Raw genomic sequence first — 19,011 nt, forward strand, 5'->3', positions numbered from 1 at the left:
ATGTGCGTGTGGCTGTGTATACGAGCGTAAGTGTAAATTGGAGAATGTGAAAATTATTTTTTGTTTCTTTTGTAAGAAAAAAAAATGTACCCCCTAGCATGTGATGTCAGAATGCAGAATCTTCGGTTCACTTTCACTAAACCCATTTATTTGTTCTTTTCACTTGTGTAACTGAAAAAAAAACTATTAATACTTTCTCTACACTGACACTGTCTTGCATAAGATTTCCAATTTCTTCAATTCCAATAAAGTCATCATAATCTCTAACAAATACAAAAGTCCTACAACAGTAAACAGAGCATTGCCTTTCAGACTTTCTCTCCAGATGGTCCGGATGAGGAGCAGGGAGCTTCAGTCAAATAAACCTTTCACCAAGAATTCGAATCCTCTTGATTTTTTAAGTGTTCCTGCCCGGTAAAGAATTTACAAAGGAAAAGAGCACTAACATGTTTCATTACAGGATGTACCGGAGGGCCGACCATTCTTGCAGCACTACTCCCACCTACTCTTAACTATTCCTTAACTATTCTTGACTCACTGGCCTATTTTGTGTCCAACCCAACCACAGAGTGCTTCGGGGATTTAACCCGTTCACTCCTTTTTGGCACTAACCCCCCAACCCCACCCTCGAACCGACAGACAAGGTAGCACCCGAGTTCGAGGAGAACCCTCGAGAACTGGCACAACGAGGGGCACCCTCCCCTTCCGAACTAGGGGCTCCTCGCGCACAAGGGTCTCTACTGCCACACGAACAGATAGCACAAGCAGCCGAAGACGTACTTCGGCGACTCAAGAGCGAGGAAGACCTGGAGCAACACTAGCTGAGTTAACCCAAGAGCGAGAGACCTCCTCAAGGACAAGGTAGTTTTGATCTTTAAGGAAGAAGTAGGTCATAGGAGAGGAGGTACCAGTAGGATTAACACGAGGACGAAGGGAGGGAGTAAAGAAGAATATCGGGGAAGTAATACTCTAATTGTTTTCGTATAGTGTCATATGATTTCGTTCGACTCCCGTAGATCTGGGACAAAACGGGGTCTCAGTCGATAGAAACCCACGTTTGCTCCGTCTCTCATCTGAACGAAATCGCCTGGCATTGACCGAACACAAGTTTATGAGATATGGACTGAGAAAAGGTAGAGTCATTTGAATACAACAGCTACGGATGCTGGAGATGCTGCCATGAGAATGAGTCTAACTTTTTTCAGAAAAGCTGAAACAAAATATAGGAAGGCGCTACAGGAGCGTGGTTGAATCTGAAAGTATTTCTGAAGGCAGAGGTAGGCCAAAGGGAACTGGGATATAACACTAAGATACTTTTTAAGGGGGGTTCTTATCTAGAAAAATAAATTTGTTAGAAGAGAGGAAAGGTCTGGCAGAGATAACTGGAAGATCTAACACTCATGAGAACACTGATCACCAAAGAGAAAAAATTCCTTTGGTTTACGATACCCAAGAACGTTAAGAATAGGAGGCAAAGGAAGAAAATCATTATTTCAGTAGAAGGAGTAAGGATCCAAACTGAAGAACCATAGAAACACGTTAAGCAGATAAGGATACGACCTCCTGATGCCCCTCCATCTTTTAGATTTAATGAGAATGATTATGATTATAAATTGAATCTTGAATTAAAAAGGACCGCTCATAAACAACTTTATATCAATCCAGATAGTTTATAAATGCTTCATCTTAGTGTTGGGACTTGCTTTCACCTGAGAGAAATAGTCTGGATTTAGAATATGAAATGAACACTGGATGTTAGTTGGTAAATTGATTAAATGGAGATAGTATAGGATAATATGGTTACATCTTGAAAAAAGTGAATTGTGACAGATTACTAAAGGGATGGGAAGTAGTTGTTTTAACTTGAGCTTAAGATAGAATTGTAGTTTGATGTTGAACTAGAACCGGTACCTAGATTAGACCTATTTTAGAGAGATATATTATTATCGCACATACTAGGTGGATACTAGATTAGGGACATAGAATTAAGACCTAGTTTAATGCCTCACTTATTAAGTAAGGGAGTTTAGAGTAATGCTCTTGTGGAATTAAGAGGTTGTGGTGTGTAGCAATAACAGCCCCAACCTATAACATCTGCACAACCTGACTGTTGCATGTATGACGTGCACGTGGCAGCCGCTTCAGCTTTTGATCTGCGCACGCGCACGTCTCGTTAGAGCGCGGGTTCCCCACTCACTCGAATAAAATCGCCTGGCCTTAAACAGAATAAAGTGTGGGAAGGGTTACGGCACTTGGAAAGGTCATTCGAGGTCGAAAAGGGGGTTGTACATATTCTGCAAAAGGCCAGGTGGTTTTATTCAGTTATGAGAGGTCTTCGAACTAAGAAGGAACAAGGAAGACCATGGAAGGAGGAGGAAGAGGAGGAGGAGGAGGAGGAAGAGGCGAAGGAAGAGGAAGAGGAAGAGGGTACAGAGAGACTGAGTGTTGCTTTCAGAGATCACTAATATGTTATCACTATAGTCATTATTGTCATCATGATCACCATTACCATCGTCATCACTGTTATCGTTATCGTCATTGTCATCATCATTATCATCGTCATCAACACTCGCCTGTCTCTCGTGAGGGGTATTACAGCCCTTCTCCCCCTCTCTCATCTCCCCCCTTCCGTCCCTTTTCCCTTCCTCCTCTGCCTCCTCCCCCTACCTCTCCGTTCCTTCCCCATTCCCTCCCTCCCTCTCCCTCACCCTCCTTCTCCCTCCCTCCCCATTCCCTCCCTCCCTCCCTCTCCCTCCCTCCCTCTCCCTCTCCCTCTCCCTCTCCCTCCCCTCCCTCCTACCTCCTTCCCTTTGCTTCCATCCCTCTCTCCTCCCTCCCTCACTCATCTCTCCCCCTCCACCTCCTCTCCCTTTCCTTTCCCTCGCTCCCCTCCCTTTCTCCTTTCCCTCTCTCCCTTGTCTCTCTCCCCTTCCCTTTCCCTCTCCCCCCTCTCCTTTTCTCTCCTCTAAGTCTCCTTCCCCCCCCAAGTACCCTCCTCCCCACTTGTCCCCTTTTCTAACACTTGACCCAGGGGGGAAATTGAAAGAATCAACTTACATGATTTTTTTCTTCCCTTAACGCAGCCGGGATTGTCGTTGTATGCCATCTGGCAGATGATGCCCAGCGTTTGTCTACAGATTTTATTAACCAGTGTTTGTTTGTTTGTATGTGCACACAATAACCTGCATTTGTCCGTTGTCCTGTTGAAAGTCTGTTCGAAATGCATGTTCAGTACTAATTTCTTACTCCTAATAGTGCAGTGTTTGTTTTGTTCGTTTGGTATTACATTTATTGTAAACACAAAACAATGAGAATTTATTCAAGTCACAAAAGTGGAAGAAATAATGTTAATTTTTTTTCGAGAATATCGTCAACAAGGTGTCAAATCCCGTTTCTTTTTTTAATTTCTTAAGATCATTTAATTGATTAGAATATATTCTGACTAACCTGATTAATAGGCCCTACCTCACACTCCCCATCTGTCCAGTGTGATTGGCGGACGAAAAATAATTCCATTCAAAGCTTTTTGAGAATCAACTGACAGTTGTAGATTCTTCGATGCATTCCTGGAAAACTTATTATCTATGTGTTTTTTGCCAAGCAGACTAAATTTGTACAAATTATATATATTTTTCCCTGCATGTTTGCATTTGCTAACATGTTTATCATATTTACTAATGATGTATTAACCATTTTTCTTAACTCCCCAGTACCCCATTCTCCTTTGATTCTATCGTCTTCAAAATCGACGTTTTCTTCTGTCGTGATTATTTTTATTTCTACGAATTTCTTCTACTCTTGATATTCCTAAACCTGAAGCATCCATTTTTTCTTTAGCCTTTCCAAACTTCCTTCAAAATTGATTGCATCACCTAGGTGCAGTTTTTATTTAAGGCATGTACGAGAAAGTGCATTAATTTGTGCTTGTATTATGAGTGTATGGTGTACCTAGACATTAATCAATGCGCATGGTCGCCCAGTAACACGGTCCCACTGGATCCAGCCCCCGCGTCAGGATCATCGACGACATGACGTCATATCGGCTATATCCTGGAGGTCCTGCCCGACATAGATTTGATTTTGATCATATCTGCATGATACCATTTTACTTTATTTTTAGCATGTGTTGCACGAGTAGTGGTGTTGTCTGCATGGCGAATAATCCATTATGATTTGTTATTTATATTATGTTTAAGCGTTGATTGTCTTTCATGTTTTATTGTGTAATTACGCTAAGTGAATGTGAACTCTATATGAGATAATTTCATGCTTATATTCATGAACCAGTTTCTCTTCATGTTTATTTCTGTCATTGTAATTATATTTCTCTAGATTTCTCTTGAAAATGGAATATCTATCTAGAGTAGTTCAGTTCCGTTGATAACTAAAATTTTTCTTAATATTGATTTGTAATTTTCAAATGTATTCAGCATTTCTAGTTGATTTCTTTGTTAGAATTTGATAATGGTGTCAACTTTAACGCATACACACGCACACATTCTCTCTCTCTCTCCTATCTCTCTCTCTTGGTCTCTCTCTCTCTCTCTCTCTCTCTCTCTCTCTCTCTCTCTCTCTCTCTCTCTCTCTCTCTCTCTCTCTCTCTCTCTCTCTCTCTCTCTGTTTTTATTTCTAGACAGACAAGAAAAATGTACTCTTATACAAACAATACAACACTACAGTTACAAGAACATAATACCTTGCTATCCTTTGTCTTACGTGAGACGAAATGAAAAGGGACGCTATGGTATTAAATTCAAGTAACACGTAAACCCAGTCTGAACCTCTTTCATAACTTTGTTGGTTGTCTTCGTCCTTTAACCTGAACCAATGCCTCCATCAGGACTCGGCAAGGCGGCGGACTTCTTGGCCAAAGGCGCCGAAGACCCAAAACAACAACGACGACTGAAGCCACGACCACCACGGCCCTTACCACACCTAGACCATTCCCAGAATTCACAACCCCATCGTGAGTTTTCTCTGCGTCCTCTCTATATATTCCTGTTCTTTTTTTATTAGAAAAAGTATCATGTTAAATTCTATCTATTATACAAAATAATATTTAACAGATTAATATGTCTAGAAAGAAAGCCACCATAGAAAATGGGTATAATAAAGTCACTATAGAAAATGAATAGAAATAGAAAATAAAGTCACCATAGAAAATGGATTAAATAAAAATAAGTTCACAAATAACTAAATATGAAAATAAGACGAAATTATTCTCCACGGGCTTCACCATCGCCGACAGTTGAGAGTTTGTCTGAGTAAAAATTATTTTGGTTACAATAATTTATTTTTCAAGTCTCCAACTAAGAGTTTGTAAACCTGTACGAATGTGAGACATACTATTGAAATGATCTCAGAGAAGTCTAGGTTTCTGTGAGCGAATTCATATTCTAGTTATTCAAATGGAGGTTGGGGGTAGGATGTTGGAGGAAAATTGCCCAGTGTGATAACCCTTTGAGTCTCCTCATCCTCTTCTTCCTTCAACAGAACCTTCGTCAGAGCGACACCCAAGCCAGGACGCCGCCGCCGCCCCGGGGTCATCCGGACAACTCCGGCCCCTACAATCGACCCCCTCAACACACCGGAGCCCCCAACGACTCCTGGAAGTGTTTCTGGTAGGTCCCACCTCACCCCACCACCCCCACCCCCACCCCACTCACGTCTGTCATGGTGACACCTCCTTTGATTTAACTGAATTGCCTGGCGTTAGCCGAGGTGAAATTAGAAAATTAAGAATGTCACTGTCAAAGACATGGCCTAAGCTCCTTCACTTTGCTGAGGCCCTCACCAGGATAGAATTCGAAAAGGGGGTCTGTCCTTCTACCGAAGGACTTTGTCGAAAGTCTTCAACCCTTTCGCCACGCTGACGCCCGCACAAAAAAAGGGGGCGACACTGACTCAAAAAACGTTACGAGATACACAAAACATCTTAAACCACGACCTGGTTGTGTCTTGACAAAGACTTGACATACCAGCCCTCAGTCGCCACACTTAGCATCCCCAGGCCCCTCCCCAGCAGCCCCAGCCCCAACCCCAGCAGCCCCATGCCAGTCCCCTCCACCGCTGACAGGTAACCCTTGTGTTGTTTTGTGTTGCAGGCTTTGCGTGCAAGAGGGAAGGCTTTTACCCGAACCCGGATGACTGCCGCAAGTACTTCTGGTGCCTCGACTCTGGAGCCTCCGGACTCGGGGTTGTGGCCCACGCCTTCACGTGTCCTTCAGGTAAGAAAAAGAGAGAAAGAGCAAGAGAGAGAGAAAGAGAGAGAGAGGGAGAGAGAAAGAGAAGAGAGAGAGAGAGAGAGAGAGAGAGAGAGAGAGAGAGAGAGAGAGAGAGAGGGGGGGGGCAGAGGGAGAAGGAGAGGGAGGGAGGGAGGGAGAGAGGGAGGGAGGTAGGAGAGAGAGAGAGAGAGAGAGAGAGAGAGAGAGAGAGAGAGAGAGAGAGAGAGAGAGAGAGAGAGAGAGAGAGAGAGAGAGAGAGAGAGGTGGGAGAGAGAGGGAGATGGGAGAGAGAGGAAGGTGGGAGAGGGAAAAGGAGGTAGAGGGAGCACAGAACAATTTTCTTAAATTGATGAAAGTTGGGAGGGCATAAAACAGCGCAGTTTGTTCGAAACTATCACTAGGCTACAAGGCGCCTTTTTTTCCTACTCGGTACAAACTAGGGCCACAGTTAGTTGTGACATTATTTTTCGCACTCTCACCCCCCCCACCCTCGGTTGACTAAACTTTCTCAGGCTTAGGCAGAAAAAAAAAGCTATGTAGGGGAGATCGCCGCCGCAGGAAGTCTTTCCTGCCGCTTCTACGGGGAGTTGAATTAGTACTCCAGGGGGACTCCCGTCTCGCGTATTATGACCTGATCCTCCTCCTGCTCCGTCTCTTGCTCCTCCTCTTGCTCCTTATCCATCCCCTAATCATCTTTCCCCGTCTCCATCTCCTAATCATCTTTCTCCTTTTCCATCTACTCCTTTTATCACTCCTTCATCTCATCCCACTCCTGCTGATCCTTCTGTTCTTCCTGATCTTCCTCCTTTTTCTCCTGCTCGTCCCCCCTCCTCTGCCTTCTCTTTTCCCCCCTCCTCCTCCTCTTACTGTCCTTCCTCCTCCTCGACCTCGACCCGTTTCTATTCGACCTCTCTCACGCAGGTCTCATCTTCGACAAGTCGATCGACTCGTGCAACCACCAGGACCGCGTCAAGTGTAAGACGACCAAGTCGAGGGGCGGAGCGGCCGCCAGCTCTCGCAGAACCCCCGGCACGACCACCCCGATCCCGACGACCACGGCCATCTCCAACGACTACGATTACTACTACTACTACGACGAGGAATACCCTGAATACGACGTCGTGGGAGGACAGGATGACCTTCTGCAGGATACGAGTGTCAAGGATGTACCCAGCAACGCCGTTAGCAGAGCGTAAGTATACAGTATATATATATATATATATATATATATATATATATATATATATATATATATATATATATATGTATATATATATATGTATATATATATATATATATATATATATATATATATATATATATATATATATATATACACATTAACCCAGTCATACCCTGTATCCTCTTGGCCATTCTTTATTTTGCATGATAATGAATGGTAACATAACTTAAATAACTTAACAGAGGCACCTTTATCTTAGTGACCAACAAATTAGCTCGAAACATATCAATTGTTAAACCAGTCCTTCCACTCAAGCCTCGGGAACTTTGCTTAGCTGACTGAAAGAGCCTGCCCACATGGCACTGATGGTGCCCAGAGACAGACTAAAACTATTTGGCACTATTTAGATCAAACTCCCTGAAGTCCTTCACAATTCAGAGTAGTTGAAACATGCAAGAAGAAAACACAGGTATTTTGGATGTATGTATAGATGATAGACGCCTCCCAATTTTAGAAGATTTATATATCAGAGTTGACCCAAAACTTAAACATTCAAGCAGAGGACCTCAAGGCCTTTTCAAGCATGCGACAAACCGCCGCAAACCCAAGCATGCGACAAACTGCCACAAACCTACGCATGCAACAAACTACCACAAACCCAAATATGGAAAGAAACACAAACCCAGTATGGGACAAAACACCACTTTTGTTTCAAAGTAGAATATTATACGTAGTAACCACACTAGACTGTATCCTAATAGTGCAAAGTGTTTGTTTTGTTCATTTTGACCGAAGACTCTGGGTACGTACAAGGGAAATGTTCAGAACGATATTCACCTCTTTAACCCGAGGGCGAATTTCATAGCTATTATTCTGGCCAAAGGACAGGCGATCCTGATGGACACCCTCTAGTCTAAATGGGCTCTCGCTCGATCGAGACCCATTTGAGGACGTCGTCTAATTGTCAAGTGCATGAGATCGCCCGTCTTTTTGCTGAAACAGACAGAAATATGTCACAATGTTGAAGGTATTGATTCTTGAGTAAAAGTTTCTCATTTTCTCTCGTCCTTCCTCCTCCTCCTCCTCCTCCCCGAAGGCTGACCCGCAACTCTGGAGGACCCCAGTCCCCCGTCAACGAACCCACGAAGACGTCTGACAAGGAAACCACGACGACCCAGAGGAGACCAACGAAGCCCCAGTACTCCTCAATCTCGAGGCAGAGGTATGAGGTTAACCTTCGTCATTGAGGTTCTTTGATATTTCAAGTGAAGAGATGAGGAGGCTTTTGTTGTCTTAAATCGGGTAGGAAGAAGAGGACCATGCATCATGCATGATGTAAAAACTCGAATTTTTTTCTTTTTCCTTTTTCTAATTGACCCTCTAAAACCATTTTGGTGATCGTAGGATTTTATTCACATTTATAGCGAGGACCTCTCACTCCTCTTTTTCCTCCAGACCCGAAGCAGCCGCACCGCAGGAGCCTGCCGTCGAAGTGGTCGAAGAAGTTGTCGAAGAAGTTGTCGAAGAAGTCATCGACACGACTCCAACCCGAGAAACTTCGCGAGGAACTTCGCGAGGAACCTTGAGAGGAACGTCCTCGTCCAGGGGGACGTCCACCCGTGGCTCCACGGCTGGGCAGAGGCCGGAGTACACCTCCATCAGGAGACAACGACCCAAGACGACTGAAGCCCCTCTACAGGAGGGTCTCCAGCGGGAGAGCTTCCAGCAGACGGGCTTCCAACAGACGGGCTCCCGACAGACGGGCTTCCAGCAGACGGGCTTCCAGCAAGACCAGTCGTCCTTCTCCCGTGACACGACCCGTGAACTGACTTACGTGACTATCGACCGCCGCCGCCGTCCCACGGCGTCGCCCGCAGTCGCCGACGACGCAGCTGTCGCCGACGACACAACATTCGCCGACGGTGCAGCAGTCGCTGGCGAAGAGCAGCTTGCCGTCGCCGTCGCAGGAGTAGGAGGCGATCAGGAACTTCGGGAACTGCCGGCTACTACGGAGTTTACACTTGAGTACGTTACCATTAACAGACGTCGTCCTCAGATCGAAACAACTACCGAAGCTCCTGGGGTGTTCCTGCAGGAGCAGGATGAGACTGGTGTTGGATTCGGGGCCCTAGGAGCTCCCGAAGTCTCTCGAGAGGGACCTTTCACTTCGGTGCCCGGGCAGGAGGCCCCAGGGGCACCGAAGCGCATCGCCGGTGGTCCTACGACGCCCAGGTAGTCCTCGATCTCGAGTCCTCGCTGGCTGGATGGCTTGCCGCTTCGTGTTCCTCTATCTGCTGTGTGCAGGGTGATGTCATCGGTCGTGTCTCGGTCGGTCGACATGACGTCATTAACGCTTTTGTTCTTCGTTCGACTAATCCGTGGGACGACAGTGTCCGCTTAGCCTCTACAGTGCTGTGGAATAATGTCTACCTTCTTCGTGCGCCAAATTCTGAACGATTGAGGGGGTTATCACACTGGGCTTCCACGGGCTTCACCAGCGCCAATTGTTGAGAGTTCGTACGAGTAAAAACGACTTCGGTTACAATATTTTACTTTTCAAATCTCCGAATATCAAATAGTTTTTCCATCATATATAGCAAAGCTGAATGATAAAATTGTAAAAATATACAAATGTTAGAGATTCTATTGAAGTGTTCTTGGAGAAGTCTAGATTTCTGTAAGTGAAGTCATGTTCTAGTTATTCATATGGAGGTTGGAGGTAGGATGTGAGAGGAAAAATAACCCAGTGTGATAGCCTCTTTATGCAGACGAGGGGGTGGCGGGATACGGGCTGAACAGGGCCCAGGTGGATCGAGACCCCGTCCAAGGCCTGATCCGGCTTTCGGCTCTCTAACGAAATCGTTCGGGCTTTGGCATAATAAAGTTGGTAGAGTTTGCCACAGTACTGGTCGGCTTCATGCATATGTGAACAGCTTATATCTGTGTGTACATAAATGCACACACACACACGCGCGCACACACACACACACACACGCACACACACACACACACACACACACACACACACACACACACACACACACACACACACACACACACACACACACACACGCCTACCCTCGCTTAAATTTACGCACATATGCACTTATACAAGTGCTTATACACGCGCAAGCATGCACATGCGCACATACATGCACACTTCCACATGTACACATTTATGTATAATGTTTGTCTGCGTTTGAGTCGATGTACGTCTACGTGGATGTACATTTACTCGCTGCAAAGCTTCGAATCTGTTAAATTGTTTTGATAAACTGTTCTCCAGCAGCTTTATGTACAGTCGGTTGAAAAAGTATTTATCTAGTTATATATTCATTTGTCTATTTATCTATTTATTGATACTTATTGTTGCTAAGATGACGATCGGTGGGATTTCTGATCATGAACTTTTGGTTTAAAAAACATGCGTCTTTTAAATTATTTGATTTGATTGATTTATTTGTTTGTGTATTTTTTATTTATTTGTTTATTTATTTATTTTTATAATTATTATTTTTATAAAGATCCCACTATGAATGGTGCTCTCGAGTCATCAACAACGTTCCATGGGTGACAAACTTTTTTGACCGACTGTATAAGTGTGCAATTGGGTGCAGAAGACTTGAACCACGCAACGTTTTCCTTTGTACAAATGGGCCTCTGTTTTTCCTCACATTATTCGCCTGCAGTAAAATGCATCGCCTTGCATAGACCGATAGAGTAACTCTTTTGCCACGCAGAATTTTTTAAAGTTTGATAAAATTGCCTGGCAACCAAAGGAATAGCTGTACAGTGGAAACTCCCGTGTGGTTCAGGTCTTTAGTATCCGGCTGTGCCCTAAACTGCAAAGGGCACGTTCTTTCCCTGAAATGACACCAAACGCCGCCAGAACTTTCCTAAGCATCTGTACACGCACACAAGAACAAAACTGCGAATATCTCTGATCGATAAGATGATATAAGTTTTTTTTCCTCTCTCGTAGCACATAACCATGAAGTACGTTAACTGATCTTTCGCTAACGCCTTCTTCAGGTACGTGACCATCCAACGCTCTCGGCCCACCGCCGCTCCGGCGACGACTCTGGAGGAGGAGGTAGCGACGACTTTTGGGGATGAGGTTCTCCTGACCACCGAGACGCCTTCTGCTGCAGTAAGTCCCGTGAGTGTGCGCTACCATCCCGTGGTAGTACGTCCCCCGTCACCCACCTCCTCCTCCTCAACCTCCTCCTCCTCCCCCTCCAAGCAACCCAGCATCCTGGCCCCGTTCTCCTCAGTCGAGCATGACCTTGGTAGCCCGGTGCATGATGGGGACTTGTTGTTGCAGTTCGAGGGCGAGAGGCCTCTTGTTGGTGTCCCAGAACCTCACCACGTGAGACACTTCGCCAAGTCCTCCTCCTCCTCTTCTTCCTCATCCTCATCCTCCTCCCTCCCAACCCAGCAGAGTCCTGCCAGGCCCTCAGAAGGGGGATCCTTCCCAGCTCCTCCTTTCCTGCAGGAGGTCGAGCAGGACTTGGGCCACGTCGATCCACCTCAGCGTACAGTTGATCACATAAGTACATCTACTTTTCCTCCCACTACTACAAGGCAGTCTACAACTACAACTGAATCTACGACGACCTCGTCTACCACAACAACGCCGCCCACTACTACAACGTCGTCTACGACTACTACAACACCTTCAACCACTACAACCCCGTCCACTACTACAACCCCGTCTACTACTACAACACCTTCAACCACTACAACCCCGTCCACTACTACAACACCTTCAACCACTACAACCCCGTCCACTACTACAACACCTTCAACCACTACAACCCCGTCCACTACTACAACACCTTCAACCACTACAACCCCGTCCACTACTACAACACCTTCAACCACTACAACCCCGTCCACTACTACAACCCCGTCTACTACTACAACACCTTCAACCACTACAACCCCGTCCACTACTACAACACCTTCAACCACTACAACCCCGTCCACTACTACAACCCCGTCTACTACTACAACACCTTCAACCACTACAACCCCGTCCACTACTACAACTCCTTCAACCACTACAACCCCGTCCACTACCACAACCCCGTCTACTACTACAACACCTTCAACCACTACAACCCCGTCCACCACTACAACACCGTCTACTACTACAACACCTTCAACCACTACAACCCCGTCCACCACTACAACCCCTTCTACTACTACAACACCTTCAACCACTACAACCCCGTCCACTACTACAACACCTTCAACCACTACAACACCTTCAACAACTACAACACCTTCAACAACTACAACACCTTCAACCACTACAACACCTTCAACCACTACAACATCTTCAACCACTACAACACCTTCAACCACTACAACACCTACCACTACTCCATCTACAACGCCGTCTACGACAAGCGCAACAACCACAACCACTACAACAACAACAACAACAACAGAGGCCCCAACGACAACAACAGAGGCTGCGCGTCCTCCGGTTCCTCCTGGTTTCGGTACTACCACCTCCATCACTTCTGACCTCCCACAGGTACCGCTAACCCCCGAGGAACCCAACCCCCCGGAGATCTCGTCGAAGTCTCGAACCTCGGGAGTGCATGAACAGAAACTTTCTTCCTCCTTGCCCTTCCCCCCCTTCTCCTCCTCCTCCTCCTCCTCCCTTTCACCCACTTCCCCTTCTTTAGCAGCGGCTGTGCATGGTCAGCTGCCGCTCTTGATTCCCGGAAGGGGCGTAGTGATAGCTAAGGTCGTTCCTTCTGAGAACGAAATCTCGTCGCATGGTTCCTCCTCACCTCGAAGCGAGTCACCCTTGCAAGTCCATCTTTCTCCCCAGGACCCACAGCAACCTACTTCCCTTGCGTCCTCCAAGGTGGCAGGAATCTCCTCGGCGGGAGGCCAGGTGGTAGATAGTAAAGACCCGCTCTACGATGAATACTATTACGATCCGGAGCTCCTCGACGCGTTGTATCCGGATGCCCCGTCTACCACACAAGCCGAAACTGATCCCACTACTATCCCCACCACAACACCCACCACTACCACAACCCCCACTACCACTACCACCATAACCACTACCACTACCACTACTACCACCACCACCCCCAGGCCCACGAGGCCCACGAGGACCCGCACGCGTCAACGGGGTCAAGCGGTCGCTTCTGGTGCAGCGGTAACTGGTTCCGAGGGCACCGGCAGAAGGCGAGTGGTGATCAGCCGGCGCCCGTCAACCTCCACCTCCACCTCCTCCGACGCTGGCACCCAATCTATTCGCAGGCGGATCTCAACTACCCGAACGCGGCCTTCAGCCACCGTCGAAGGGGAATCCGCGGGCACCCTAACGACCTTAGGCCAAGAGGAAGGAACCGGAGAGCTGAGAGAGGTGGAGGGACCGGCTGACGCCACCACAGTCCTCCGCCGCCCCTCAGGAACCGATCAGGCTGCCGGTATTGCCGGTAGACCCACCCGTCAGCGGCGTCCTCAGGGCGGCCGCGACGGCCAGTCACAGATCCCTCGCCGGCGTGTGGTAGTTCGGAAGAAGGCCGGAGATTCCGCCGACGGTCAAGTAAATACCTTTGCACTGCATTTCGGTGATGGTACTAACCTCTTAGACTCCTGACGCCTTCTTCCTTGCCTTGTGGAAGAACCTTCCTTTCCTTTCCTTTCCCAGACTGCCTTGTAGATATTCCAGCCGTAAAAAGACCAAACCATGTAGAAAGTAACCTACCCATGACTAAAATAAAAAGAGAAACAAAAGAATAATACGAAATGGAGAATAGACATCAGTACACTTGATCTCTATTTCTCAACTGAAGAATAGTTGCAGCGAAGTCAACGCCTCGCTGACACTTTTATTTATTTTATTTATTTATTTATTCATTTATTTATTTATTTATTGAGTTAGTGGCGCGCATGTACCCCTCGCCCACGTAGACTTGTTGGCATGAAACCAATTTAACCAGACTCCCCCAAGAAAAAACAACAACAACAACTAAAAACTGACCTAACTGACCAGACCGGAGATCTCTGAGATTAGGGGCGGGGACCCACGCATGGGCGGCGGCTCTCCCCCGCCCCAACTCCCCCTCCACCACCCAGCTTACTTCCCCTCTGACGAAGGGGAAAATGACCTGACTTGGACCGACTTCGTCTCTTTCAGGAGGAGTTGCGGCCGCAACCAGGGCTAACCCTGGGATCGGCAGGACAGACTGTAACTTCATCACCTTTCCTCTGCCTGTGTTCACTGATCGTTCTACAGCTAGTTTTGGTCTAAATGAATCTATTGCAGATAAGACAGACTTGGGTAAGAGCAAAAAAACCAATGGTCACATTGTGTGTATCAGACTGTATCTGGTTTCTCCACACGCTCGGGTACTTTCTCCCTCCCACTTTGGTGGTGCGTGAGCTGAGACTTGGCAAGAGACTTACTTCTCCCCTTCCTGAAGACTTCCCTCACGGCACTCCTGCAGCGTAAGCTTAATCAGACCCAGACACGGCCAATCCAGACCAACCCACCCCTCCCTCCATCATGACTACACAGCGTTACTTCAAAACATTTCTTCCCTCAATGTCTGTTCATTCACGTTCCTCGTTATTAACTCATGGGCAATCTCAGTTAAGAAAAAAATAATCTCCCATAAACGTATATAAATGTCATAAGTGTTATCACCGTTACCCCCCTTCAGCTTGACAAAGTGGCGCCATTTTACTTTCTAAATTTTCTCTCTTGTTTTTATTTTGACTTCTAATGATCTCCCCTGCATCTTAGGTCGCCACATCTGAAAGGAGGCGACCAGCCAACCGTCGACCGGTCCAGACCAGAGTTCGCACCGAAACCACCGAGTCTTCCCTTTCTCCTCTCCCTCCCGCCCGCACTGCCCTCCGTCCTCGCCGTCCTTCCACAGAGCCCCCTGCCCCCACCCTCCCTGAAGAACCCACCACCGATGTCCCCGTTCCCGAAGGAACGGAAGCTCCGTTCGAGGACGAGGTGATCTTCGAGACGACGCTCGAGCCGGAGCTCACCGAGCGCCCCACGCCTGAAGTGACCCGACCTCCACTCCCACCTCGCCCCACGCGCCCTTCGCGCACACGACCTAACCAGACGCCTCGCCCACAGCAGGGCGAAGGAAGAGAGGAGGAGAGCAGCGGCAGAGTGACCCGGCCTAGGGTTATCATCAGGCAGAGGCCCAGTCAACGACAGAGCCAGAAATCAGAGACAGATGAGCCCAGACCAGCCACCGAAGCCAGACCAGTCGTCGAACCTAGACCAGCCTTCGAGGCCAGACCAGCCGCGGAAGTTGACCCAGACACCGTGTCGATACCAGCCGTTCAGACCAGACCCGCCCCTGAGATCAGAACACGAACGCAGGTAAGGCCGGCGACCCAACCCGTCCAGACGGTCAGGCAGCGCACGTCTCGCCCCTTCCAACGCACGAGGGCGAGGTTACCTGTCACTGCACGCCCGATTCGCCCCTCTGACATCATCGCCAGCTCGGGCTTCAAGGGCAAGGCCGATGACTACGACTACTACTACGACTTCGACGGTGCCCTGGGAGGCACCTTAGGCAAACTGGCCGAACTGACGGAGAAGGCCTCTCTTATGAGGGACGGTTCGGTGCATTGCGTCGACACAGGTTACTTCCCTCATCCAGATTCCTGTAAGAAATTCATCTCATGTTCCAAGACGGTCCGCGGCGCTGTGCGTGGCTGGGTCTACACTTGTCCGCAACAGCTTGTCTTCGATCCTGTGGGTGGAATGTGTAATTGGGCCGAAGCCGTGGACTGTGTAGATAGTGTCTAAATACGAATACACTCTCATTCATGTCACATCAGTACCATGTGAACGCGTACTGGCCATCACCGGTATCAACGACAACTGTGTTCTGCTGCTTCGTGACGTCATGTCGCAAGTCGTATCTTCTGCAGTTGTGTTCATGACGTACAATATTCCTGACATCCAACAAACACTACATTTTAAGATTAATAACACAAGGGAATTATGTGAAAAACACTAAAGGTTGGGTATAAGCATCGAGCTGGCCTAAACGAAACAACAGTTTCCTTCAGGCCCCTCCTCGTCCTGCACAGTTCTCTGCAAAACTGAAACGGCCCAAATCAAAAAAGGTTCGGTTATTTTCCCTTATGGTGACATCCAGCAACGCCGCCGTTTTGGGAACCCATTATTTCGTCTGCGGCGATGCCGGATCTTACCATAGAGGAATGAGGATGAACATTTTTGTCAGGTTTCGAGTCACTTTTGCAGGGAACTGTAGAACCCTCCCCCTTCCTCCCACCCTTTTCCTCGTCCCCCCATAACCCTCGATCCTCCCATTTACCACCCCCATCCATTTTCTCCCCCTTTTCCCTCCTCTGTCTCCGTAATGTCCCTATCCTGGGACGAATCTTGGTGTGAGTCTGATTCTGGGTATTTCTGTACAACTGTCGATCTGCGAGATTTTCACCAAAGCCAGCCGTTGGCAGTCCCATAGCGCCACCTGGATCTCGAAAAGGAATTCATCTTATAAGCCTCTGTCTATTGGCACCACTTTGCACGCCAAAAAAGAAAGAAAAAATCCTTCTATGCACGAGCAATCTCCTAAATTATTACGCAGTCCACACCCAAAAAGTAGTTTAAGCTTTTCCCTGTTGTTATTATTATGTATATAATATTTTATACTTAATAAATCTATTATGTTGAAATTTTCGTGTCTTGGAAACTACTACCCTTATGTCCAGTTTCAGGCCAACCAATATTCGAAATGTGCAAGTTCTTTGCAGAAAAATGAAGATTGACTGATATTTCTTGGTGGGTCACATTAAATATATGTAATTATTGGAAAAAAAAAATATGAACGACCCAATCCAATTATGACTTGCAGTCAGACACTATATTAGGAATGAACATTTTGTATGGTGACTAAAAGGTTTTGAGAACCAAAAACCACCGGTTGCGGGCCTCTCAAAGTGTTGTTCCAAATCAAACAACTTAGAGGCGAGACCCTCGTTGCCTCACTAATCCTACTTGGCAACCAGACCCGAGTATTTATCGGGCATACTGTCAAGAATTGACTAGTTTCCTCCACATCACGAACAGGATATATTGTGCAGCTGTCCCATTCTACCCAAACATCGGTTCAACCGTACATTGAATGTTTTTTTTTGTTTTTTTTTAGGACATCCAGCTATATTGCCTGGTATTAGTTTTTAACTTTTTCTAATATACATAGAAGAAATATCGCTGGTGTAAGTTAAACATTTACCGGTGAGTATACTTTCTATATTTCAGTTCTTTTTCCTGACTGCTACCTTCTATGTTACTTGATGGCACAATAGTTTGTCAACCAGTGATAAAGCTACGTTCTGTAAATTAAGTTGATCTCTATGAGCAGAATACTTAGCCTAACTGCCATCGTTTGGTATACATGGCGTAATATGATTCGAGTATCTCTGTACGCCTACACACCACAAAGTTTGGTATGTTCGTGTGCAATCTGTGATGTATATCCCTTATTTACCCTTTCCCTCGCATGTCTTGTCTGGCTCTCCTGAACACCTATGTTATTTTTTACTCCTTACTTTATCTGTCGATTCCCTAATGATGTTTAATAAAATGTTTACCATCGATAGTGTCCTCGTTATTTTATTTTGCTTTATTTTTAGAACTTCAAATCTGTTTTAACTTCCAAGTGAAAATTTTCTTGTTATTCTTTACCTTTGCAAGGTTTAGTTTCTTTTTAAAGACAGATTTATATCTCTTGGTTCTGAAATAAAAATTTGCTGTACAACCTAACATTGTGTGGTCAATACCTATATTTACTTTAATTATAACCATAACTATGCCGTTGCTTTCGTTCCCTAATATAAAATCCGTTTCGTTCTTTGTTGTTCCATTAGGACTAACCTCAAGTCCATTTACAATCTACACGCTTTTGCAGTGTTCATTATGGTTGCAGTCCTCTGCAAAATTAAGTAGCATCTCGCCTACTTCAAACTTCCAAGTGCACAATTCCCTTCCCATATTCTTTCATAATTTGTCATTGAAATCTCCGATTACTAAATTATTTTTCCCTATTTCTTGATTTACAAGATCATAATGTTCAATGCCGGAACCCAGTAGAGTTGGTGCAGAAACTTGAGTTGTTTTTAGAATGTACCATTTACATAGCCTCGTCACAGTACATGCTACCTTACCTGATACACCACCGAATTTCAATACGTGACTACCAAGCTCCCGATTGATTATATATATACATATACATATATATATATGTATATATGTATATATATATATATATATATATATATATATATTTGGATGATGGAGAACGTAAACACAGGGGAAGGCTCGGAACCCTAAACACTCTAACGTTTCGTTCGCGTAGAACTTCTTCAGAGAGTGTATGTAGAACTGCAATTTAAGTTTATGTACTAAATCTAATTATCTTTTCGGACACTTGGGAAAGGTAGTTTTTCTGGCGTGCTTTAGAATTAAAATACTAGTTTCTTTAGCTAAATTAATAAACCCTCCTCGATGATTCGATGAATTATTAGTTGAAATATATGCTGATTCAACAATTCTTCTAGTGAATTTAT

The 19,011-nt window shown here is 46.1% G+C and overlaps 1 protein-coding gene across 10 annotated transcripts in view; it reads left to right on the forward strand.

Moving 5' to 3' along the window:
- Positions 1-17,118, forward strand: part of Cht6 (Chitinase 6) — a 114,617-nt gene extending 97,499 nt beyond the window's left edge. For 2 of the 10 annotated variants that reach the window (XM_076180251.1, XM_076180155.1), the window contains exons 10-19: positions 640-861; positions 4,841-4,966; positions 5,494-5,621; positions 6,105-6,227; positions 7,146-7,416; positions 8,504-8,629; positions 8,863-9,639; positions 11,440-11,566; positions 13,256-13,984; positions 15,188-17,118. In XM_076180251.1, the coding sequence (XP_076036366.1) occupies positions 640-861; positions 4,841-4,966; positions 5,494-5,621; positions 6,105-6,227; positions 7,146-7,416; positions 8,504-8,629; positions 8,863-9,639; positions 11,440-11,566; positions 13,256-13,984; positions 15,188-16,219 (3,661 nt within the window). In that variant the 3' untranslated portion in view covers positions 16,220-17,118. The remainder of the gene's footprint in view (positions 1-639; positions 862-4,840; positions 4,967-5,493; positions 5,622-6,104; positions 6,228-7,145; positions 7,417-8,503; positions 8,630-8,862; positions 9,640-11,439; positions 11,567-13,255; positions 13,985-15,187) is intronic. The other 8 variants (XM_076180315.1, XM_076180385.1, XM_076180437.1 and 5 more) reach the window with 8 other exon arrangements.
- The last annotated feature ends 1,893 nt before the right edge of the window (positions 17,119-19,011 follow it).

This window comes from Oratosquilla oratoria, chromosome 1 (genome assembly GCF_046742065.1).
Source record: "Oratosquilla oratoria isolate Oo_2021 chromosome 1, ASM4674206v1, whole genome shotgun sequence".
Classification (NCBI taxonomy): domain Eukaryota; kingdom Metazoa; phylum Arthropoda; class Malacostraca; order Stomatopoda; family Squillidae; genus Oratosquilla; species Oratosquilla oratoria.